Here is a 26,386-nt window from a genome sequence, read left to right as displayed (position 1 = left end):
TGGTAAGGGTGCCCAGAGGAAAAGACAGAGTGAGTGCAAATGGAAGTAGAGGAAGGGTATGGAAGGAGAATAGGTATTAATGGTAGATGTTAATTAATTGCAGAAAATAGGTCAGTTCTCCTGAGAGTAAACCCCATGCAATCAAGACACTTGAGGGGAGGGGTAGTCAAAATGGAGGACAATGTTTACAGTCTGAAGTTATTGAACTCAATGTTAATGTGTGAAGGCTGTAAAATGTCTAAGCCAAAAATAAGGTTCTGTTCCTCTAGCTGGCATCAGGCTTCACTGGAACAATGCAGCAGGCTAGTAAACAAATATGGGCATGACATTGAGATGGTGTTTTGAAATGGCAAGCGACTGGAAGACTGGGGTCATGCTTGTGACTGAGCAGAGGTGTTCAGCAAAGTAGTCACCCAGTCTGCATTTGGTCACAGCAGTGCAGAGGAGACCACATTGTGAACATCAAATACAGTAGACTAGATTGAAGGAAGCTGAAAATGTGTTGCTGGAAAAGCACAGCAGGTCAGGCAGCATCCAAGGAACAGGAAATTCGACGTTTCGGGCATAAGCCCTTCATCAGGAATGAAGGAAGACCGAGTAAACTGCTAAGGAGGGAGGAGTTAAAAGGCTAATATTCCACCTTGTGCAATTGCATGGGAAGGTGCTATGGAGGGAGTAAAAATGTGTGGGAGTGAGGGAGGAATGGACCAAAGCGTCATGAAGAGAACAGTTCCTGCTGACAAATTACTGACAAATCACAGGGGAGGATAATGTATTTGGTTGTGGCAGTCTGCTGGAGGTGGAGGCTTATCCTTTGAATGTAAAGGTTCATGATGTGGAAGATGAGGATAAGGGGAACCTCCTATATTTGTACTTAGAGGAAGGAGAAAGGATGAGGGCAGAAGTTATAGGAAGGATATTATTAAGTTGGAGAGGTTTTCAGTCGAGATTTACCAGCATGTTGTCGGGTATGGAAGATTTGAGTTTTAAAGAGAGGTTGAATAGGTTGGAACTTAGGTTGAGAGGCAACCTTACAAAAGTTTAAAAAATAATGAGAGGTACAGACAGAGTTAATGGTAGTTGTCTTTTCCCTTAGATGGGGGACTTCAAGTCTAGGGGGGTTATGTTTAAGCTGAGAGTAGAGAGAATTAGAAAAGACATGAGGGGCATGTTTTTTTACACAGAGGGTAGTTAATGTATGGAATGAACTTCCAGAGGAAGTGGTGGATGTGGGTATAATTGCAATGTTTAAAAGACATTTGGATAGATACATGAATAGGAAAGGTTTGAAGGGATATGGGCCAGGAGCAGGCAGGTAGGATTAATTTAGTTTGAAATTATGGCCAGCATGGGACTGGTTGGACCAAAGGGTCTATTCACGTGCTGTATGACTCTATAAGTGCATGGAATAGTTTTAGACATGGCTGACAGCTGAGTCAATCACTGTGGGAAGGAATCCTCTGTTGAGGAAAATGTAGGATATGTCAGAGGCACCTGTGTGAAAGGCAGCATCTTTAGAACAGATGCAACGGAGAAACAGAAAAGCAAAATAGAGTTCTAACACGAAGCAGAGTGTGAGGTACTGTCATCAATTTTGCAGTCGGTGGATTGTAAAGAATGAGTAATACAGCAAATTGCTGCTGGTGTTTGGGTCCTTGCCAGTAAAATGTCAAGGGTTTCATGTTTTACTGAAATTGTATGGGATGGTACCAAGTGAGTACAAAATGAATGTGACTTTAAAAAAAGACTATTTGACTCCTGTTCTGAATTGCATCCAATTTCTACAATAGAAAGAATTACTACAATGTAAAAATAACAGTATACATTTGCCATAACAAGTCTTAAAATATGCATAAAAAGTGAATAACATTACTGGAATTGTTCAGCTATCAAGACATTTGAATTAGGCGGAGGTGGCTACTGCAGATGCTGGAGATTAGAGTCAAGATTAGAGTGGTGCTGGAAAAGCACAGCAGGTCAGGCAGCAACCAAGAAGCAGGAAAATTGACGTTTCGGGCAAAAGCCCTTCATCAGGACATTTCCTGATGAAGGGCTTTTGCCTGAAACGTTACTTTTCATGCTCCTCGGGTGCTGCCTGATCTGCTGAGCTTTTCCAGCACCACTCTAATCAAGATGTTTGGATTGTCTGGTGTTCAAAGATTGAGAAGACATTGGGATGCATTTCGCAGTATACTTGACAATTCTGAGCACCTAAAAAGTATTGGAAATGGAGAATAATGTTCACAGTCTGACATTATTGAACTCAATGTCAATGTGTGAAGGCTGTAAAATGTCTAAGCCAAAAATGAGATTCTGTTCCTCTGGCTACCATCGGGCTTCACTGGAACAATGCAGCAGGCTAGTAAACAAATGTGGGCATTACTTTGAAATAGTGGTTTGAAATGGCAAGCAACTGAAAGACCAGGGTCATTCTTGTGTTCAGGGGTGTTCAGTAAAGCAGTCACCCAGTCTGCATTTGGTCACAGCAGTGTAGAGGAGACCACATTGTGAGCATCAAATACAGCCTCCACCTCCAGCAGACTGCCACAACCAAACAGACTATTCTCCCCCATGATTTGTCAGCTTGTTTAAGCTAGCTATGGGTGTTAAATGTTAAGGAAATAGTTTTTAATCAGACTGTGTTGTTGATAATTGTAAATTTGACAATACACACTTGGATCTTCCATCTCACCATGGATTCTGAATTATGCCCCTGGAGGATATGATGAAAGTTGGCATGAAGGGTGTAAAGAAACAGGTGGGGCCATGGCTTGTAATGGATTGGTTAACCATCAGCATAGGAAGTATAAAAGGCCACCTAAAATGGGGGACAGGGCATAGGTTGGTACAGAGGGCATGAGGGATCATGGGGTCAGGTGGAGGTTAGCATGAAAGCTGTGTGAGAACTTGGAAGCATGTGGAAAGCATGGGTTGACCTAGAGAGGTTATTGCGTGTGGGTGAGGGCCAGAGAGCTTTCATCATAGAATAATAGAATCCTTAAGTGTGGAAGCAGGCAATTTGGCCCAACAAGTCCACACCAACCCTCCGAAGAGAAACCCACCCAGTCCCATTCCCCAACCCTATTACTCTACATTTGCCCCTGATTAATGCACCTAACCAACACATCCCTGAAAACTATGGGCAACTGAACATGGCCAACTCACCTAACCTGCACATCTTTGGACTATGGGAGGAAATTAGAGCATCTGGAGAAAACCCATGCAGATACTGGGAGAATGTGCAAACTCCACACAGACAATCACCCAAGGCAATTACAAATGTATACTGTTATTTTTACATTGTAATAATTCCTTCATGCCCCCAATGTGCATTTTTTGTTTAACAATGCAATAAAATCCCACAGCACTATGACAGTTCTTTAAAACAAAACAAAATAAAGAACTGCAGATTCTGGAAATCTGAATCAAAAACAGGAATTGTTGGAGAAACTCAGTTGGCTGGCAGCATCTGTGGAGAGAAAGCAAAATTAACTTTTCAAGTCTAGTGACTGTTCTTCATTCTAAGTTTCTGATTTTGTTTCCAGTCTTTTAAACAGTCCACCTCAGCTCCCTGTGGGTCTTCTTTCAGATGTCAGCAGGCACACTAATGGTTAATACCTGCCAAATTTTCACAACTCTGCTCCTGGCTTGAGTTCAAAAATTCAGGCCACATTTTTATGTACATTTTATGCCCACCTGAAGAGTGCCCAGATGAACATTCCCAACATATCAGAGAGACTGGTTTCCTACTTAAATGTGCTCTACCCACAATGGATTTTTAGAACCATACTTCTATGAGCTAAACATTGTCAAGAAAAGAAATGTATTATGATGCTAAATGCTTTTACATCTTCAATTCAATTTGCCTTTGAAAATTGAACGTGAAAATCTCCTGAATACAGGATCCCACTCTTAATGGTCAAAATACGCATAGTTGAAAGAGCCTGAAAATATATATTTGTGGTGTTGAATCTGCATATGGCTGGTCAGGAAACACTGGGAAAATGCTGGAGATTAAGTTTGTCACAGAACAAGTTTAGCTTTCTGTGGCTAGGGATGTTGCATTGTTGTTACACCATCGCTCTGCATTTAAGTACTGAAAAAAGAAAGAGATTTCCGGCTACACTTCCCCATTTGACAAAATAAGGAAGGAGCTCTAGTTCATTCCTGTCACTGGGATCTGGTAGTAAGACTATATTTCTATTATATAATATTTTAATAAGCCTGAATCATGAAATTTGTAAGTTCATCCTTCAAAAGGTTTACTTCCAGTTGTATAGATGCTGTGATCAGGGGTCCCTGGTTCTGATTGAGTTTTCTAAACTAGAACGCCTTTATACATTGAAGTATACAGTCTTATACCATTTGGGGAATAACGTTGTAAGAGACTCACTGTATGTACTGCATCAAGAACCAAATGGAAGCCTCATCACCTTCTCCCTCTATTGCAGAATGCATTAAGATCACAATTCCAGGTCAATGTGTAAGAATAAAGCTACTGGACAAATTTATTTGCAAGTGATATTGTATACAAAGATTCAGTGGTAATTCAAGTAAATGCAGTACTCGACTTAAATGACACTAACACTGGGTGGAATCTTCTAGACTACTGGAGACGAGGCAAGAGTCAGGAGGACTAGAACATGGTTGCATTGAAACAGATACCTGATGCCTTTCTGCTTCCACCGAAGTAATTTCTGGCTGGGAATGCCTTGATCAATTAATTAATGGTGACTTAAGGACCATTAATGGTTTATTCCTGCCTAGCTACAATTTCTCTCATAGCTCCAAGTTGGGCAATAACATGGAACTCACCTGCCAGGTAAACCTGTGCAGGATGTGTACCATTTGGATGATGAGGTATTGACCTGCAGTCATTTCTGATTGATCAAGGGCATGTCCAGGGAAAAGATGGTGGCTACAGCTGGCCAACCCATGTCCTTGCTTCTGACCCCTCTGGCCCACCTCCCCTCGGAATCCAGAGTTGCACACCTCCCCAAAACAACCCTTCCCTTTGTCCCTGATTGCTACTCCATCCCAGGAGTCTGGTGGAAGCCCTTTAGTTTCTACTTGAGTGACTGATGGGCACTAGATCAAGTGGGCCTTCGCTCTAGGAGGGTATGTGGATGTCTTTGTGCCCATGAGACATCTACATGACAAAGAAGATTCCATGTAGTGTTGCAGGGCAAAACAAATACCATCTGAAATTCTAATATCCTTTACACATTCTATCACATCTAGCACTATCACGGTGCTGAATGGGATAGACTTCAAACAGATCTAGTGACACAAGACTGGGCATCCATGAGGCACTGTGGGCTATCAACAGCAGCAGAGTTGTATTCCAGCACAATCTGTAACCTTATAGCCCAGCATATATCCACCACTGTACCATTGCCATCAAGCCAGGGGATCAGCACCAGTTCAATGGACAGTGCAGGCGGGCAAACCAGGAGCAACACCAGGCATTTGTAGAAATGAGGTGTTAACGTAGTGAAGCTGCAGCACTGGACTACTTGCATGCCAAACACTGTAAGCAGCAAATGACAGACCGAGCTAATCCATTCTACAATCAGTAGTTCAGATATAAGCCCTGCAGTCCTGCCATGTCCAGTCATGAATGGTGATGAACAATTAAACAACTTACTCGAAGAGAAGGCTCCACAGATATGCCCATCCTCAATAACGGGGGATCCCAGCACATCAATACAAAAGATTTGCAAGTCTTTAGCCAGAAGTACCAAGTAGATGATCTTTCAAGGCTTTATCCAGAGGTCCACAGTTTTAAGACTGTCAGTCTTCAACCAATTCAATTCACTCTGCATGATGCAAAGAAATGACTAGAGCTGGGATGCTGCAGAGGCTATGGGCCTTGACAACATTCTAGCAATAATACTGAAGATTTGTGCTCTCGAAACTGCTGTTCTCCCTAGCCACGCTGTTCCAGTACTGTGAAAATATTGGCATCTATGCAACAACATGGAAAATTACACAGCTGTGGGACAAATTCAATCTAGCTATTGAGTGATGGAAGCTGTAATCAACAGTACTATCAAGCAGCACCTGCTCAGTAATAATTTTCTCAGTGTCACCCAGTTTGGGTTTTGCTAGGGCCATTCAGCTCCTGACCTCATTACAGCCTTGGTTCAAACATAGACAAAAACGTGGAATTCCAGAGGTGAAGTGAGAGTGACAGCCTTTGACATTGAGGTCACATTTGATTGAGTGTGGCATCAAGCAGCCCTAGACAAACTGGAGTTAATGAGAATTGGGGGTAAACTCTCTGCTGGTTTGAGTCATACCTGGCACATAGAAATATGGCTGTGGTTGTTGGAAGTCAGATACCTCAGCTCCAGCATATCGCTGCAGGAATTACTCAAAGCAGTGTCCAAGCCCACCATATTCAACTTATTCATCAATGACCTTCCCTTCATCATAAGGTCAGAAATGAGGATGCTTGCTGATTGCACTATACTCAGCACCATTCATGCCTCCTCAGATACTGAAGCCAGTCCATGTCCAAATGCAGCAAAACCTCAATAATATCCAGGTTTGGGCTGATAAATGGCAAGTAACAGTCATAGAGATGTACAGCACAAAAATTGAACCTTCAGTACAACCCGTCCATGCCGACCAGTTATCCCAACCCAATCTAGTCCCACTTGCCAGCACCCAGCCCATATCCCTCCAAACCCATCCCATTCATATTCCTATCCAAGTGCCTTTCAAATGTTGCAATTGTACCAGCCTCCACCACACCCTCTGGCAGCTCATTCCATACACATATCACCCTCTGCGTAAAAAGGTTGCCCCTTAGGTCTCTTTTATGTCTTTCCCCTCTCACCCTAAACCTATGCCTTCAAGTTCTGGACTCCCCCACCCCAGGGAAAAGACTTTGTCTATTTATCCTATCCATGCCCCTCAAGATGTTATAAACCTCTATAAGGTAACCCCTCAGCCTCCAGGGAAAACAACCCTGGCCTATTCAACTTCCTCCTTTAGCTCAAATCCTCCAACCCTGGCAACATCCTCGTAAATCTTTTCTGAACCCTTTCAAGTTTCATAACATACTTCCAATAGGAAGGAAACTAGAATTGCATGCAATATTCCAAAAGCGGCCTAATAGTCATGCCCCACAAATGTCAGGCAATGTCTTCTCTGACAAGACAGAATCGAACCATCACCCCTTGACAATTCAATGGTATTGCTATCACTGAATCTCCCATTATCAACATTCTCAGGGGTTATCATTGACCAGTAACTGACCTGGACTCGCCATGTAAGTTCTGTGGCTACAAAAGCAGTTCAGAATCTAGAAATCCTGCAACGAATAACTCACCTTCTGATTCCGCAAAGCCTGCCCACTGTCTCCAAAGCACAAGTCAGAAGTGTGATTAAATATCTGCTACTTAATGGATAAATGCAGCTCCAACAACACTCAAGAAGTTTGACACTATCCAGTACAAAGCAGCCCATTTGATTGGCACCACATCTACAAACATTCACTCCCTTCACCACCAACACTGAGTAGCAACACTGTTTACAATGTACAAAATAAACTTCAGGCCTTGACCAAGCCTCTTCCAAATCCATGATCATCTAAAAAGACAAGGAGAAAGATAAATGAGAACACCACCAACAAGTTCTCCCTTAAGCCACACTCCATCCTGACTTGGAAAATAGTTTGCCTTTCCTTCAAAGACGCTGGGTCTGGGACTGCGTCCCTAATGGCATTGTTCAAATATCCAATACTAATTGAACTACAGCGGTCAAGTTGGCTACTCACCAGCACCTTCCCAAGGACAGCTAGAGATGGGGATTAATTGTTGGCCCAGCAAGCAATACCAATATTCCATGAATGAATAAAACATATAGCTGCTTTGAATTGAATCTTTGATGAATATTCTACAAAAAATGACATTACATAGCACCTCTTATATGGTACAAATATTTAAGTAGACTGAAAACCATGGAACTGAATTAAATACATTAGGGTGTCAAAGGAATGAGCCATTGCAGTACATTTGCTTTGACAACTGTCAGCACATATTATCCAGATTTTTGTATATTAGTGCTATTAAACATCATGCAACTTGATCTGTTCAGAAGAAAGAGCTGCCTTCCTGGTTCAGAGTTGACAGTGTGGTGCTGGAAAAGCAGAGCAGGTTAGGCAGCATCCAAGGAGCAGGAGAATCAATGTTTCAACCTAAGTCCTTCATCAGAAATGAGGCTTGTGGGCTGGGGGGAGCTGAGAGACAAATGGGGGAAGGTAGCTGGAAATGCAATCAGTAGCTGAAGGTGGGGGAGAAGGTGATAGGTCGCAGAGGAAGGTGGAGCGGACAGATGGGAAAAGTGATGGACGGGTCAGGAGGGTGATGCCGAGTTGGAGGCTTCAGATTGGGATAATGTGGGGGAGGGGAAATGTGGAAACTGGTGAAATCCACATTGATCCCATGTGGTTGCAGGCTCCCAAGGTGGAGAATGAGGCGTTCCTCCTCCAGGCATCAGGTGGTAAGGGTTTGGTGATGGAGGAAGCCCAGGACCTGCATGTCCTTGGCAGAGTGGGAGGGGAGTTGAAGTGTTCAGCCACGGCTCAGTGGGGTTGGCAGGTTCAGGTGTCCCAGACATGTTCTCTGAAACGATCCGAAAGTTGATGTTCTGCCTCCCCGATCTAGAGGAGACAACATCAGGTGCAACAAATACAGTAGATGACATTGGTGGAAGTACAGGTAAATTTCTGTCAGATGAGGAAGAATCTTTTGGGCCCTTGGATGAAGGTGAGTGGAGTGGTGTGGGTATAGGTTTTGCACTTCCTGCGGTGGCAGGGGAAGGTGCCAAGAATGGGGTATGAGCTGGTGGGGGAGCGTGGATCTGATCAGGGAGTCGCGGAGGGTATGGTCTCTCTGGAACGTTCTTAGGGTTGGGGAGAGAAATATCTCTCTGGTGATGGGTTCTTTTGTAGGTGGTGGAAGTGGCGGTGGATGATGTGATGTATATGGAGGTTGGTGGGGCGGAAGGTGAGGACCAAGTGTTTCTGTTTTTGTTGAATTGGGAGGGGTGAGTTCAAGGGTGGAGGTACAGGAAGTGGAGGAATTGTGCTGGAGGGCATCTTGACCATGTGTGAAGGGAAACTGTGATCTTTGAAGAAGGAGGCCATCTGGGATTTTCCAAGCGTTCCAGAGTGACAATTCCCTCTGTGACCCCCTCATCAGATCCACACCCACCACCCACCCCCCACCCCCACCATCCTTACCACCAGCCTACACCCCACTCCTGGCACCTTCCCCTGCCACCGCAGGAAGTGCAAAACCTGCACACACATGTTCCCCTCAGCTTTGTCCAAGGCTCCCAAGGATCCTTCCACAATTTACCTGTACCTCTACCAATGTCATCTACCGTATCCATCATGCCTGATATAGTTTCCTCTACATCAGGGAGACAGGACATCAACTTGTGGATCATTTCAGAGAACATCTCTGGGACACCTGCATCAACCAACCCCACCGCCCCATTGCTGAATACTTCAACTCCCCCTCCCACTCTGCCAATTCTAGTCCTCCTCCATTGACAAACCCTTGCCACACAAGGCCTGGAGGAAGAACATCTCATATTCCGCCTTGGGACCCTGCAACCGTAGGGATCACTGATTTCACCAGTTTCACCATTTCCCTTCTCCCCACATTATCCCCATCCCAAACCTCCAACTCGTCACCGCCCTTTTGACCTGTCTATCACCTTTCCCATCTATCCGCTCCACTCTCCTCTGCAACCTATCTCACTCTCAGCTACCTTCCCCCCACCCCCCTCCCATTTAGCTCTCAGCCCCGCGGCCTACAAGCCTCATTCCTGATGAAGAGCTCATCCCCGAAACATTGATTCTCCTGCTCTTTGGATGCTGCCTGACCTGTTGTGCTTTTCTAGCACCACACTATCATTTTCTCCTGCCTTACTAGTTCAGTAAATTTCTATAATCATTTATCTATTAATCTGTTGCATGCTCTAATACTTACCAGGAATTGAAATCAGAGGGTTCATTTTACTTTTCTATCCCTTACCCTTATGTTTGTTTTGTGTGATGAATTGAATTAGAGACAGTGTCCTATCCACTGCCTTGACATCACCAAATGGGATATCACTTTAACTATTGGGACATGTACCAAGCCCTCACAGTCGATAATAGCCACTTTAAATTGCAGAGGGCAGTGTCTAATGGTGTGAGTGGCCTGATACTTATTTTAAACATTCAAACTGACTGATTGAGCATAAGTAGCGTAGGCACAGGCCTTCATCTCACAGAAATCTTCAGAAAGAAGTACATTTTCCAAACTTTTAAAGATAGTTGTTGTGGAACCAGAGGAACTGCCTCTGGAATTACAGCAGGTACTGGCAGCTTGATGAAATGTTATAAGCAAGAGTCTTCATTCTCGGAAGAGAAAGTGAGGACTGCAGATGCTGGAGATCAGAGCTGAAAATGTGTTGCTGGAAAAGCGCAGCAGGTCAGGCAGCATCAAAAGAGCAGGAGAATCGACGTTTCGGGCATGAGCCCTTGTTCAGGGCTCATGCCTGAAATATCGATTCTCCTGCTGTTTGGATGCTGCCTGACCTGCTGCGCTTTTCCAGCAACACGTTTTCAGCTCTTCATTCTCGGAATCCAGCTACTACACTCAGTTCATTCGAAACAAGCATGTTTCCAAAATAGATAAAACAATGTATACAGAATAAGTTGCTTGCAATTTAGTTAGAACATAACAGTTTCCAGCCAGAACTGAGTGTGACAAAATGGGCAAACCAGCTTAAATGTACTCAAGATGGAAAATAATATCATTAAAATGAGTCTAAAATGTCCTTATGTGTCTATATATTTAGAAAATGTGTTAGCTTAGGTGCAATCGAAAGAAACATCAGTTGTTAAAATGCTTTTATAAAACATGCTCTTTTATAAATCTTTCAGAAGTAAGATTTTTTTTATCTTTGTTTGAAACTTTTCTCCCCATCTCACGTGAGTTGTACTCATTGAAGCAAGTTACAGATTTGTTCCCAGAAACCTCCAGGTACAAGGAGGGTAATTACAAGTCTGCACTGCTAAAACAAAGTCTTGCCCATCGGCAGCAGATATTAGAGATTCAGGAAAACACTGCTTATGATTTTCTGTCAAATAAATTAATGTTCACAATTTTCTGAACATTGCTTTGCTGAATTTGCAGCCTATATAGGAACACAAAACTATGTAAGATTTGTTAAAGATGAATTTGGTCTCTTGAGTGTTCAACTCCAGAGTTCAAAAATATACTACTGACCTTTGTATTTCAATTTATTTTCTTGTCAAATTCATGCCCAGCTTTCTCAAAATGACTGATGTTATCAGCTTGATTGTTTGCTGACTAAATGTCCCATTCAACAGTAGCATGCAGTCAGTATTCTTCTGTTGAAGCTTTTTAAGTGCTGTCAAAGGTCAGACAGACCATAGATTAAATGCCTTAACCCCCAAAATGGAAACCAGGTTAACACAGAAGATGTTGTGGTTTTATTTAGAAGATAAATTGCTAATTTTTCCTTTTTATGGCTGGCCATTTGAAAGAAAAGCTGACCTACAGCCAATTATGATTTTTTTTAAATTATCCATGGATGGCCAGACTGACAAATTTCACAACTGCATTCCATGGTTATCTGCATCAAAATGCAGCTACTCATTTCAAAGCAGTAACTGCTGTAGACATGAACTGATAGATTATCTCCAGCATTTGCAAATGAGCAAAATGTTGCAAGGGCTCCTCAGTGAGAAAGAGTGAAACTGAGATAATGCTGTACTGAAGGCAAACTGAGAGGTTGCTCTTTCTATCTCCATCCCCCTTTGGGAATGGTTTGCCAGGTTCAGTAAAAGCAATCAAAACCAAGAGAAATCCATGGTTTGGTTGCTCAATGGTTAGTACTGCTGCCTCACAGCAACAGACACCCAGGTTTGACTCCAGCCTTGGGGGTCTGTCTGTGTGGAGTTTGCACATTCTCCCCGAGTCAACATGGTTTTCCTCTGGGTGCTCCAGTTTCCTCCCACAATCCACATATGTGCAGGTTAGGTGGATTGGCCATGGGAAATGCAGGGTTGCAAGGACAGTGTGGCTGAGTCTGAGTGGGATTTTCTTTGGAGGGTTGGTGTGGACTTGATGAGCCAAATGGCCTGTTTCTATAGTGTAAGGATTCTATGATTCTGATTGCTGAATAAGACAGATTACAATATGGGAAGCTGTTCTATAAAACTACATCCAGAAGAACAACTGGCAACATTCCCCAATTTGTTATGGTTCCAGATGAAGTAATTCCAATTGTTAAGCTCCCAAATGAGGAAGGATGAACAGTTTCCCCTGTACACCAGCCAAGTCAGTTGGTCACAAGGTTAATTTACTAAGACATTTTTTCCCACATGGATACCTTTGTCCCAGACACAAAAGAATTATGTTTCAAAGGGAGCCAGTTACCCATGTTTGTCAATCAATAAAAAGTGAGTTTATTAATAAAGAAATGCAAGAAGAATTGGTAACACAACACCCATATGGATTAGAAATAAGAGGTTAGCCCTGAAAGAGAGAATTTTAAAAACTTAAGTCTCTGAATTGTTAATGAAGAGTGGATTATTGAACTTCATGTCTGTTGGAGTGGAAGGTACTGTAGTGGTGACATTGGGAAATAAAAATTTCAAGATTCTTAGTTTTGTAAGTTAGTTGATATTCTGTAGTTTTGATTCATTTTGACCATGACAGAATTTCAATGTTCAGGACAAGAGACAGTCCTTCTGTTGTCCTCTTCCTTTTGTCTAGCTTGCTGGTTAGCTGATGTCTAGCACACAGAGTGAGAGACACCTTTCCTGCATCGTGGAGGTGACTAGGAGATAGTTCTTCAACTGTAACATGCTCAGCGTGTTAACAGTTGAATTCGGCTAGCACATATGGTTACCTTAACCAACTGGCATACACTCAACAACACTAGCATATGCCAGTAAAATAGAAACTGGCTTTTTAACACTTTCTGTATTCTTCAAAATGAAAAACACACAAAATGTCTCTGCAAGTTGGAACATAACGTATAGGTGGTTATCAGGTCCCCGCTATCTTTGTAGGCACCAAGAGATGATAGATCAGTTTGTTTTCACATGTCTCTTCCCCTTAGAAGGATCGTTGTTTGAAGTTGGCTTTGCAGCTTTAAGTGTTCCATTCCATGAGTCTTTCTCACTCCAGGCAGCTATTCAACTTATATCGTGGTGATTTTTAGCTATATCAGGTTTCTCTTAAAATTTTAAATCTTTGAAAAGATAAATTAAAATATTTGCAGTATTTTGGAATCCTGACCCATAGTCTTGACACTGTACACTCCCTTGTTTAACTTCAATTTATCGTAAACCATTTGTAACCTATTTGTGCCTATGTGATTTGAGGGCGTAGGGGGCTATGTGTGTAAGGGGCATGACTGTACCAATGTTACCTAGTCTTTCTTAGTCAAGGAAGATCATAGTTTTAATAAATCTACCTTGTTCTTCATTTAATCCAAGGAAACATGTCTAATCAAATTCTTCATAACCTTAAATTGTAAATGGTGGGCAGCTTGTACAATTGTCAAAGCACATCCAGTCTAAATTCCAAAGCTAGACTGTGTTTTGGTGAAATCAGAAGTGGGAGAAATAGATAATGCAATTCATATCTCCTTATCTTGGTAATAACATACCTCATTTAAGCTTAGCCCCTTACTTTAAGCAGAGACGATGATTTTGCCATTACTCTTGATTGGATTCTAACTCAGTTTAGTTAATAAACACTCTTTGTTAACTAAACACATGTGAAGAGCTGACTTTAGAAACTGAAGTACAAAGCAGAGATATATATGTGTATTTAATTTCTAGGTGATGAAGGAGCATCATTAACAACAACTCACCATGTATACATAGCTAGCCAAGTGGCTGATGGAATGGCTTATTTAGAACAACATAAATTTATCCATCGGGATTTGGCTGCAAGAAATGTTCTGGTTGGAGAAGAGCTCAACTGCAAAGTCGCAGACTTTGGATTAGCAAGACTAATCCGGGTAAGTGACATTCAGACATTCCAATCCAATGATGGAACTAGTTTTATTAGGATTTTGTTTTACATCACCTGTTTCAAAGATGAAATGTAAACACCTGCTGAACTTATAGAACAGGACACTCTTTGATAATGCTTGAAATTGGATAGTATTGAAAGTTTCAGTAGTTTCTTGCTTATGTCCTTATAGTGTTCTGGCAATGAAATAAACACTTCACAAACAGTTGGGTGTTTTTTTTCTTCAAAGTCTGTCAACCTGTTCCAGAAATGCAGAGCTTCTTATGCCTGCACCTGTGCTCCACGCCTATTTCGGTGCACAAAGCCGGTCGTGGACCTGTATTGATAATGTAGCTGAGTTAGATTAGGCAAAAGGAAGGGCCTGTATTCCTGATGAAGGACTTTTGCCTGAATTGTCGGTTTTACTGCTCCTCGGATGCTGCCTGAACTGCTGTGCTTTTCCAGCACCACTTTAATCTAGAATCTGGTTTCCAGCATCTGCAGTCCTTGTTTTTACCTAGGCAAAAGGCAGGGCCAAGTGAGAGTCAATGAAGTATATTGCTGCATCTACATTCTCATACACAAGAACACTGAGGACACACACACTCAATCAACTATGTGACAACTCTTTCTGATATTTCCACTACATGTTTGTCTTCTGAATTTTCTAATATGTACCCATTTTAAAAAAAAGATACCAACTGGCTCACTTTTCCACAAAATGATTTGGAGATGCCGGTGTTGGACTGGGGTGTACAAAGTTAAAAATCACACAACACCAGGTTATAGTCCAACAGGTTTAATTGGAAACACACTAGCTTTCGGAGCATAGCTCCTTCATCAGGTGGTAGTGGAGGGCTCAATCCTAACACACAGAATTTATAGCAAAAACTTACGGTGTGATGTAACTGAAATCATTGATTGTCTGTTAAGCCTTTCATCTGTTAGAATATCATGATAGTTTCACTTCTTTCAAGTGTAACTCACAAAACCTTTTTTTAAAAAGTTGCATTCTCAGGTTAGCTGTTAACAATGGTGACAGCTAGACAATATGTTGAAGGTGTTGGCCCCCTGTGTTCTCTGTCTATGCCATGATGTTTAGATTGATTCTAATCTAAAAAGTGAGATGATGGAGTTTACATGAGTTCATGCAGTTTTTGAGCTCAGAGTTCTACATGAATGTATGCAGTTTTTGAGTAAAGTACAATGTAACCCTGCAATTACAAATTCACCCCACAAAATATATGTGGGTCTTTGTCTGTGTGTCTGGTTGTGAGTGTGACAAAGTGTGTATGTATGTGTGTAGTGAGTGCAGAGTGTATTAAGTCTGTGAGGGGGTGCATGTATGAGTGTGGGAGTGTGTGTGTCTGTAAGGGTGTGTGTGCATGTCTGTGTATATGTGTGTCCGTGTGTATGTGTGTAAAGAAGTGCCTGTGTGTGTGAGATTGTGTGTGTGTGTGTGTGTGTGTGTGTGTGTGTGTGTGTGTGTGTGTGTGTGTGTGTGTAGGAGTATCTGTGTGTGTATAGTGGTGTTAACCTGTAATGTGACATTAATCCATGTTCCCGGTTGAGGCCCTCCCTATGGGTACCGAACTTAGCTATCAGCCTCTGCTTGGCCACTTTTCACTGCTGCCTGTCCCGAAGTCCACCTTGAAGGTAGGTCACCTGAAGGTCCGAGGTTGAATGTCCTGGACCACTGAAGTATTCCCCAACTGGGAGGGAACCCTCCTGTCTGTTGATTGTTGTGCGGTGCCCGTTCATCCGTTGTCGTAGCCTTTGCTCGGTTTCCCCAATGTATCATGCCTCCCAGCATCCGGTTGCAGGCAAGGATGCCCGGAAGATTGAGCCCTCCACTACCACCTGATGAAGGAGCGACACTCCGAAAGCTAGTATGCTTCCAATTAAACCTGTTGGACTATAACCTGGTGTTGTGTGATTCTTAACTTTCTTCACAAAAAGGATTGTAAACATAGAACTGAGCATACAATTTGGCAAGTCAGCTTGTTTAAGTTAGTGGTGATTGTATCAGTGACTGAAATTTGGACATTCACAATATAAGAGTCTTGTATAATCTTGACAGACACAGATTGGGCTACATTTTATGAGATACTCTATACCTTGGCCCTTCAACTAAAATGTTGGTTGTGAGCTCATCCATGAAATAGCTAGCAGCCCAAAAGGGTGTCATAGAGTCATAGAGATGTACAGCACGGAACCAGACGCTTCAGTCCAACTCGTCCTTGCCGACCAGATATTCTAAATTAATCTAGTTCCATTTGGCCCATATCCCTCTAAACCCTTCCCATTTATATACCCATCCAGAGGCCTTTTAAATGTAATTGTACCAGCTTCCACCACTTCTTCTGGATGCTCAATCCATACACGCACAACCCTCTGCATGAAAAGTTGCCCCAAAGGTCCCTTTTAAATCTTCTCCCTCTCACCCTAAACCTTTAGTTCTGGACTCCCCGACCCCAGGAAAAGACCTTGTCTATTTACCCTATCCATGCCCCTCATGATTTTATAAACCTCTCTAAGGTCATCCCTCTGCCTTCGAAGCTCCAGAGAAAACAGCCCCAGCCTGTTCAGCGTCTCCTTACAGATCAAAGCCTCCAACCCTGGGAACATCCTTATAAGTCTTTTCTGAACTCTTTCAAGTTTCACAACATCCTTCCTATAGGAGGGAGACCAGAATTGCACTCAATATTCCAAAAATGGCCTAACCAATGTCCTGCACAGCCACAACATGACCTTCCAACTCCTATACTCAATGCTCTGACCAATAAAGGAAAGCATACCAAACACCTTCTTCACTATCCTATCTACCTGCGACTCTACTTTCATGGAACTATGAACCTGCACTCCACAATCTCTTTGTTCAGCAATACTTCTCAGAAATTACCATTAAGTGCATGAGTCCTGCTGTGATTTGTGCTTCCCGGGTGTTAATTGTTTCAGGTTTAAATGTAAGGCCCCAATCTGGGGAAGAAATCCTCCCTTAAAATCTGAAGAAAGCTGGGTGCTGCCATAATGCTGTGCTGGTTTGGGGGTTCAGATTTCACTGAACTAAAATGTGCTGTGAAGGGAAACACCTGAGAAACTCCAATGGAGGCACTTGCACATGAGGTACATAGAACATAGAACATAGAAGGATACAGCGCAGTACAGGCCCTTCGGCCCTCGATGTTGCACCGACCGAATCCTACCTAACCTATACTAGCCCAATAACTTCCAAATGCCTATCCAATGCCCGCTTAAATGACCATAAAGAAGGAGAGTTCACCACTGATACGGGCAGGGCATTCCATGAACTCACAACCCGCTGTGTGAAGAATCTACCCCTAACATCTGTCCTATACCTACCTCCCCTTAATTTAAAGCTATGTCCCCTAGTAACACCTGACTCCATTAGCGGTAAAAGGTTCTTAGTATCTACCCTATCTAAACCCCTAATCATCTTATACACTTCTATCAGATCTCCCCTAAACCTTCTCTTCTCCAATGAGAACAGCCCCAAGTGCCTCAGCCTTTCCTCATAAGGTTTTCCTACCATTCCAGGCAACATCCTGGTAAACCTCCTCTGCACTCGTTCTAAAGCTTCCACATCCTTCCTATAGTATGGCGACCAAAACTGCACACAATACTCCAGATGAGGCCTCACCAGAGTCTTATACAACTGCAACATGACCTCAGGACTCCGGAACTCAATTCCTCTGCCAATAAAGCCCAGTACACCATATGCCTTCCTCACAGCACTATTTACCTGGGTGGCAACTTTCAGAGATCTGTGTACATGGACACCAAGATCCCTCTGCTCATCCACACTACCAAGTAGCCTACCATTAGCCCAGTAATCCATCATCTTGTTATTCCTACCAAAGTGAACGACTTCGCACTTAGGTAAAAAGAAAGAATGTGTCTCTTTAGTTATTAGTCATAGAGATGAGATGTACAGCATGGAAACAGACCCTTCGGTCCAACCTGTCCATGCCAACCAAATATCCCAACCAAATCTAGTCCCACCTGCCAGCTTCCAGCCCATATCCCTCCAAACCCTTTCTATTCATATACCCATCCAAATGCCTCTTAAATGTTGCAATTGTACCAGCCACCACCACATCCTCTGGCAGCTCATTCCATACCCGTACCACCCTCTGAGTGAAAAAGTTTCCCCTTAGGTCTCTTTTATATCTTTCCCCTCTCACCCTAAACCTATGCCCTCTAGTTCTGGACTCCCCGACCCCAGGGAAAAGACTTTGTCTATTTATCCTATCCAAGCCCCTCATAATTTTGTAAACCTCTATAAGGTCACCCCTCAGCCTCCGATGCTCCAGGGAAAACAGCCCCAGCCTGTTCAGCCTCTCGCTATAGCTCAAATCCTCCAAACCTGGCAACATCCTTGTAAATCTTTTCTGAACCCTTTCAAGTTTCACAACATCTTTCCGATAGGAAGCAGACCAGAATTGCATGCAATATTCCAACAGTGGCCTAACCAATGTTCTATACAGCTGCAACATCACCTCCCAACTCCTGTACTCAATACTCTCACCGATAAAGGAAAGCATACCAAACACCTTCTTCACTATCCTATCTACCTGCGACTCCACTTTCAAGGAGCTATGAACCTGCACTCCAAGGTCTCTTTATTCAGCAACACTCCCTAGGACCTTAACATTAAGTGTAGAGGTCCTGCTAAGATTTTCTTTCCCAAAATGCTGCACCTCGCATTTATCTGAATTAAATGCCATCTGCCACTTCTCAGCCCATTGGCCCATCTGGTAACGCTGTTCGCTGTCCACTACACCTCCAATTTTTGTGGCATCTGCAAACTTACTAACTGTACCTCTTATGCTCGCATCCAAATCATTTATGTAAATAACAAAAAGTAGAGGACCCAGCACCGATCCTTGTGGCACTCCACTGGTCACAGGCCTCCAGTCTGAAAAACAACCCTCCACAACCATCCTCTGTCTTCTACCTTTCAGCCAGTTCTGTATCCAAATGGCTAGTTCTCCCTTTATTCCATGAGATCTAACCTTCCTAATCAGTCTCTCATTGGGAACCTTGTCAAACGCCTTACTGAAGTCCATATAGATCGCATCTACTGCTCTGCCCTCATCAACCTTCTTTGTTACTTCTTCAAAAAACTCAATCAAGTTTGTGAGACACGATTTCCCATGCACAAAGCCATGTTGACTATCCCTAATCAGTCCTTGCCTTTCCAAATACACGTACATTGTGTCCCTCAGGATTCCCTCCAACTACTTGCCCACCACCGAAGTCAGGGTCACCGGTCTATAGTCTCCTGGCTTGTCTTTACCTTCTTAAACAGTGGCACCGCGTTTGCCAACCTTCAGTCTTCCGGCACCTCACATGTGACTATCAATGATACAAATATCTCAGCAAGAGGCCCAGTAATCACTTCTCTAGCTTCCCACAGAGTTCTCGGGTCCTGGGGATTTGTCCATCTTTAACCATTTCAAGAATCCAGAACTAGCTCCTCTGTAATCTGGACATTTTGCAAGATGTCACCATCTATTTCCATACAGTCTATATCTTCCATATCCTTTTCCACAGTAAATACTGATGCAAAATATTCATTTACTATCTCCCCCATTTTCTGTGGCTCCACACAAAGGCTGCTTTGCTGATCTTTGAGGGGTCCTATTCTCTCCCTAGTTACCCTTTTGTATTTAATATATTTGTAAAAACACTTTGGATTCTCCTTAATTCTATTTGCCAAAGCTATCTCATGTCCCCTTTTTGCCCTCCTGATTTCCCTCTTAAGTATAATCCTACATCCTTTATACTCTTCTAAGGATTCACTCGATCTATCCTGTCTATACCTGACATATGCTTCCTTCTTTTTCTTAACCAAACACTCAATTTCTTTAGTCATCCAGCATTCCCTATACCTACCAGCCTTCCCTTTCACCCTGACAGGAATATACTTTCTCTGGATTCTTGTTATCTCATTTCTGAAGGCTTCCCATTTTCCAGCCATCCCTTTACCTGCGAACATTTGCCTCCAATCAGCTTTTGAAAGTTCTTGCCTAATACCATCAAAATTGGCCTTTCTCCAATTTAGAACTTCAACTTTTAGATCTGGTCTATCCTTTTCCAGCACTATTTTAAAACGAATAGAATTATGATCGCTGGCCCCAAAGTGCTCCCCCACTGACACCTCAGTCACCTGCCCTGCCTTATTTCTCAAGAGTAGGTCAGGTTTTGCACCTTGTCTAGTTGGTACATCCACATTCTGAATCAGAAAATTGTCTTGTACGCACTTAGGAAATTCCTCTCCATCTAAACCTTTAACACTATGGCAGTCCCATTCGATGTTTGAAACATTAAAATCCCCTACCATAACTACCCTATTATTCTTACAGATAGCTGAGATCTCCTTGCATGTTTGTTTCTCAATTTCCCTCTGATTATTGAGGGTCTAAAGCACAATCCCAATAATGTGATCATCCCTTTCTTATTTCTCAGTTCCAACCAAGTGACTTCCTTGGATGTATTTCCGGGAATATCCTCCCTCAGCACAGCTGTAATGTTGTCCCTTATCAAAAATGCCATTCCCCCTCCTCTCTTGCCTCCCTTTCTATCCTTCCTGTAGCATTTGTATCCTGGAACATTCAGCTGCCAGTCCTGTCCATCCCTGAGCCATGTTTCTGTAATTGGTATGATATCCCAGTCCCATGTTCCTAACCATGCCCAGAGTTCATCTGCCTTCCCTGTTAGGCCCCTTGCATTGAAATAAATGCAGTTTAATTTATTAATCCTCCCTTGTCCCTGTCCTGCCCTGACTGACTCACTTCTGTTCTCAGCTGTACCAGTCTCAGATTGATCTCTTTCCTCACTAACTCCCTGGGTCCCATCCCCCCACCTTACTAGTTTAAATCCTCCCAAGCAGTTCTCGCAAATTTCCCTGCCAGTATATTAGTTCCCTTCCAATTTAGGTGCAATCTGTCCTTCTTGTAAAGGTCACTTCTACCCCAGAAGAGATTCCAATGATCCAAAAATGTGAATCCTTCTCCCATACACCAGCTCCTCAGCCATGCATTCATCTGTTCTATCCTCCTATTCCTGCCCTCACTAGCTTGTAGCACTGGGAGTAATTCAGATATTACTACCCTTGAGGACCTCCTTTTTAGATTTCTGCCTAACTCTCTGTAGGCTCCCTTCAGAATCTCAACTTTTTCCCTTCCTATATTGTTAGTTCCAGTGTGGACAATGGTCTCTTGCTGGCCCCTCTCCCTCGTGAGAACAGTCTGCACATTCTCTGAGACATCCTTGATCCTGGCACCAGGGAAACAACACACCATTCTGATTTTTCTCTGCTGGCCACAGAAACGTCTCTCTGTACCTCGGACTACAGAATCCCCTAACACAATTGATCTCTTGGAAGCCGATGTACCCCTTGTTGCATTAGAGCCAGTCTCAATACCAGAAACTTGGCTATTCATGCTACGTTCCCCTGAGAATCCATCACCCCCTACATTTTCCAAAACAGCATACCTGTTTGAAATGGGTATATCCACAAAAGACTCCTGCCCTAGGTGCCTACCTCTCTTACCTTTCCTGGAGTTTACCCATCTATGTGACTGTATCTGAGACTTCCCCCCCCCCCCTTCCTGTAACTGCCATCCATCACATACTGTTGCTGTTGCAAATTCCTCATCGCTTCTATCTGTCTCTCCAACTGATCCACTCGATTTGATAAGATTCACATCCAATAGCATTTATGGCAGATATAATCTGCAGTAACCCTTAAACTCTCTTTAAACTCCACATCTGACAAAAAGTACATATCACTGCAAAGGCCATTTTTGCTCCTTCACAATCTACAGACCCAGAAAATAACACCGCCTTATTCCTCTACAAAACACTGCACCAGGTTAAATTAATAGCTATGGCTTATATTTTAAGTTTATTCAAGAGACTTATCTCCACAAACATATAATCAGGAAAGAACCCACTGTACTCTCTAATACAGCCTTTCTCTTGTACAGACTTAAAACAACAATTAACTTATACTGATTCTGTGTAGTGAACTTCGCCCAAACCGGTTCCTCCAAGATTAGTTGTGAAATTCACTGTTGGTTAATTTTCCTAGATGCAGTCCGATGTCCAGTGACACATGAATTCAAAACAGCAAAGGCAATAACTGTGCAGATTTCCTCTCTCTCTCTCCTGCACTGTCCTCATCATGTGCTCCCTTTGTCTGTTCTCTAAACAATATTGCTTCTGCCCAGTTTCAAACTGGGGACCTTTCGCATATTAGGCAAACGTGATAACCAGTACACTACGGAAACCTCCCTTGCTGAAAATAATTCTTCATCAAAGCCCCCATTGAAGGAAACCGGATAAACCTCTTTTAGTTAAATTTTGAACTAAACATCTCCAAACAATACTGAACTGCCAAAGACAGTGCTAATGGAACCACCAACCTTTTGGACACAACATTTCATGATCATGAACAAGCCAAGACCAAGGCATTTTGTTTTCACATTTTCCTTTGGGATTCATCTCTCAATTCTAATCTTTGTGTATATGTATAATGTTTTATTTTCTATGTTCATGTTTCAGTCAGCAATAAAACCCACTCTTCTTTAACTCAAAAAGACTGGACAAATTGGCTCCTTTTAAGCCATAAATATATTTGAGCTGGAAAAGGTATCCACAAGGGAAGGGATTCCATTCAAATTAACTTTATGGTAACCAGCCGAGAGAAGAATTAATTTTAAAAAGAGAGCCAGTGCACTCCTTATCAAGCAGGTACACAACTCTTTGAGGGCATTTCATCCAAAATGGGGATGATTGCCAGGAACTGGTCATAACACTTGTATTAAGGCAAAAAAGAGTCACTTGCCTTTCTAACTGCTTGTTTTTCCTTTGTGTCAAGTTTTTGTCCTACTAGTAGATCCAAGTCACAAAATGTACAACTTTCACCAAGTTTTAACCCTGAGGCTAATCCATTCAAGCAGATAAATTGTACAGATCAATGTTCCCGAGCATGGAACCTTATTTACTGACTATATCAGAAAATTGTGTACCCCTATCCTGTGATTTTCAATTTGTTTACCTTAGTGTATAAATCATTGCTAATTAATTATTGTATCAAAAATAATTAGTCATAATTCTAACAAATTCCTTGTTTCAATGGACAGGATGAGATATACCATCTCCGTTCTGGGACTAAAATGCCTATAAAGTGGACAGCACCAGAGGCTGCAAACTACCAGAGATATTCAATTAAATCAGATGTATGGTCTTTCGGTATTCTTCTGTATGAAATAGTGACATATGGCAAAGATCCTTATGAGCGTAAGTAAATTAAAAATTCTAAAGCATATAGCAAAGAGAACAGTTCATTTTCTTATAATTTAATTTAATTTTGCAGGAATGACAAATGCAGAAGCCATGGATCAAATAAACCGTGGATATAGAATGCCTTGTCCATCAAACTGTACCCAAGATGTATATGGAATAATGCTTAGGTGCTGGAATGAGTCCGAGGCGAGCCGACCCTCATTTAGTACTCTTTCTGATGAACTGAATTCATTGTATGCTGCATATTATTACAAAAATTAAGGCCAAATTCAGTACAGACACAACAAATATTGCTGCTACTGGTGTAATGCTGGATGGAACTGTGTTTGAATCAATTCTTAAAACAATATTTTGTGGCAATGGACTTTTTAAAACTTTTGTTAAAATAGGATACATAAGTGAAATAATTACCTCAAAACTACAGTTGGTAAAATGGGGAAAAACATTTATGGCATTCGCGTGATATTCTTCTGTGCAATATTCCAACAGAGCTGTTGACAAAATGAGAAAATGCCAGCAGAGAAAGGAATGTTGTACAAATGCATTAAGTGCTTGTCAAACAGTCAGCTTAATATCCTGCCAGTAAATATTAAGCACTGTAAGAAAAGTATTGAAAGCTTTAAAAAAAATACAGCAAATTTACATCTGGAATCTAAAATCTCTTTAAAGAGAATAGAATTTTAACCAACATCAATCATTGCATTGTGAAACATTTTTAAACAATCTGTTACTGAGCACAGCCTTTCTGGTACCATTAAAACATTTGTGACTTTCATGTACCATGTCTAGTTCCTTAAAGTTATATTAGGTTAGAAATTACTCTTAAGATTAACGAGCAATCTATTTGTGTTTTTCCTTTTTCGGATATTTTAGCACAGATGGTATTCTGTTTGTTAAAATAAAACAAATCAGCATTTCTGTTCAAATAGAGAACAAAAGATTGTCATCCAAACTGTAACTTCCAAACCTTAATGACCTTTACAAAAAAACATGCAAGAACTGTAAAAAAACACTGCATCAGATAAACAAGCAGGAAACTTGCCACCACCTACACAAACACCAATTAGCCACCAAAAGACACAATCCACTATTACTAGTTTCCATACATATAAACAAAGAAGGACACCACTTTAACTGGGAAACACACACATCCTAGGACAGGCAAAACAAAGACACACACGAGAATTCTTGGACATTCTAGCCAGAACTCCATCAATAAGCACATTGATTTAGATCCTATCTACCTTCCCTTTAAAAAAAGAACCATAAATGACATCATGTGCCTTAAGAAACCAAGACCTAGATATAGAGAGGCAGGATGTACCACTAGCACTTCACTGGAGACTCTCACTGAGCTAACTTACATATTGACCTGAAAGTATTTTTACTTCTTTATTTGAATGTAGCAATACTGTTGTAGGCATCAAACAAGCTTAAATATTGACTTCATGTCACTTTCAAAAAGCCTCTTTCTTTGCAGCCAATTCAATCAGCGAATGGGTATGCAGATTCCAGGCAGGTCTACATTTTTGGGGGCCCACTAAAGGAAGCTTAAGACTTGTAAACCATTTCAAAAGAAGAAAATTAAGAATCCACTAAAACACTTGCTTTCTATACTGCATTCTTTTTCTTTTGCATGTATTTAATCACATGTAACTGACAGAGCGAATGTTTATTTTTCATAATTTCAGATAGACCAAACTTATATAAATAGGCCCTCAAGAGTAAATTCTATACTCTGTTCCCAGCTTGGAGCCTCATTTATCAAGAGTATCAGTTCAAGAAAGAGCTGAAACACAACAGAGAAAATTCTACATTTAGCACATTTCTGTGGCAGGAGCAGCATTCTACAAAAAAAATAATTTTCTATTAACAGTCTTAGCCTAATTTTATACAAGAGTATTTAAGCACTTCTTTCATTGACTGAGAGTAGGAGAGTAGTGTGCTGAAAATCAATGTACTAAATTTAGTGTCCCATTCCCAATACACTCCGCGCCATAGCATAACCATGGTTGTGGGATTAGATCAAACAGCTCCCTGAGCTCACTCTACCATTCAACATCATGGTGGATCTACCTCATTGGTTTAGGTGTGCAGCTCATTATGACACACAAGTCAAACTCCAAGGATGTACATAGAATCTCAGGGCAATTTTCATATAAGAAGACTGGTATTTGCATCACCCCGACTCTCCATTTGTTAGTATTTGGCACAGAGTATCCTTTAAGTAGCTCCTGAATGGATTCCTGCAAACCACACTGGAAATATATTGATGAGTATTCAGAATGTTTTTATTTTGCAAAAATTAGGAAGACCACTCTGGACCTTTCAATGCTCCACCCTGATTAGTTGCCTTCTCTCACTTCGCTTTGACTTATATCTCAACTCTCGCTGTTGGGTTTTCCTCCCCCAGCAGTTGATTGATTGGTCAGCTGTCTTTGAATGCTGTTCCATGTTCAATTATCAGAGGCAAACAAAGCGTGATCACTAACTAGACTGGGCCCCCCCATTGGGCCCCCCAAGTGGTCATTTACATAGATGGTATGTACTCCAATGCAATCTGTAATCTCATGGCCTGGAATATCTCCCAATCTACCATTACCATCAAGCTGTAGCAAGTAACTAGCCTCCTGACTTCCGAAAGCCTGTCCACCATCTACCAAGCACAAGTCAGGAGTATGATAGAATACTCCCCACTTGCCTGGATGAGTGCAGCCCCAACAATGCTCAAGAAGTTTGACACCATCCAGGACAAAGCAGTCCACTTAACTAGTACCTACAAGATGCACCTCAAAAATTCACCAAAGATCCTCAGACAGCACCTTTCAAACTCATGACTACTTCCTTCTAGAAGGTCAAGGGCAGCACATACACATGGGAATACCAACACCTTCAAGTTCCCCTCCAAACTACTCACCATCCTGACTTGGAACAATATCACCATTCCTTCCCTATCGCTGGGTCAAAATCCTGGAATTCCCTCCCTA

At 42.0% G+C, this 26,386-nt stretch overlaps 1 protein-coding gene across 2 annotated transcripts in view; it reads left to right on the top strand.

Annotated features, from left to right (window-relative positions):
- The window catches only part of LOC132822952 (tyrosine-protein kinase Srms-like), a 68,290-nt gene extending 44,061 nt beyond the window's left edge, over positions 1-24,229 (top strand). The window contains exons 6-8 of one of the 2 annotated variants that reach the window (XM_060836397.1): positions 13,889-14,070; positions 23,237-23,393; positions 23,470-24,229. In XM_060836397.1, the coding sequence (XP_060692380.1) occupies positions 13,889-14,070; positions 23,237-23,393; positions 23,470-23,660 (530 nt within the window). In that variant the 3' untranslated portion in view covers positions 23,661-24,229. The remainder of the gene's footprint in view (positions 1-13,888; positions 14,071-23,236; positions 23,394-23,469) is intronic. The other variant, XM_060836396.1, reaches the window with a different exon arrangement.
- The last annotated feature ends 2,157 nt before the right edge of the window (positions 24,230-26,386 follow it).

This window comes from Hemiscyllium ocellatum, chromosome 15 (genome assembly GCF_020745735.1).
Source record: "Hemiscyllium ocellatum isolate sHemOce1 chromosome 15, sHemOce1.pat.X.cur, whole genome shotgun sequence".
NCBI lineage: Eukaryota > Metazoa > Chordata > Chondrichthyes > Orectolobiformes > Hemiscylliidae > Hemiscyllium > Hemiscyllium ocellatum.
The sequence above is the reverse complement of the archived record's forward strand: the minus strand, read 5'-3'. Positions and strand labels throughout refer to the sequence as shown.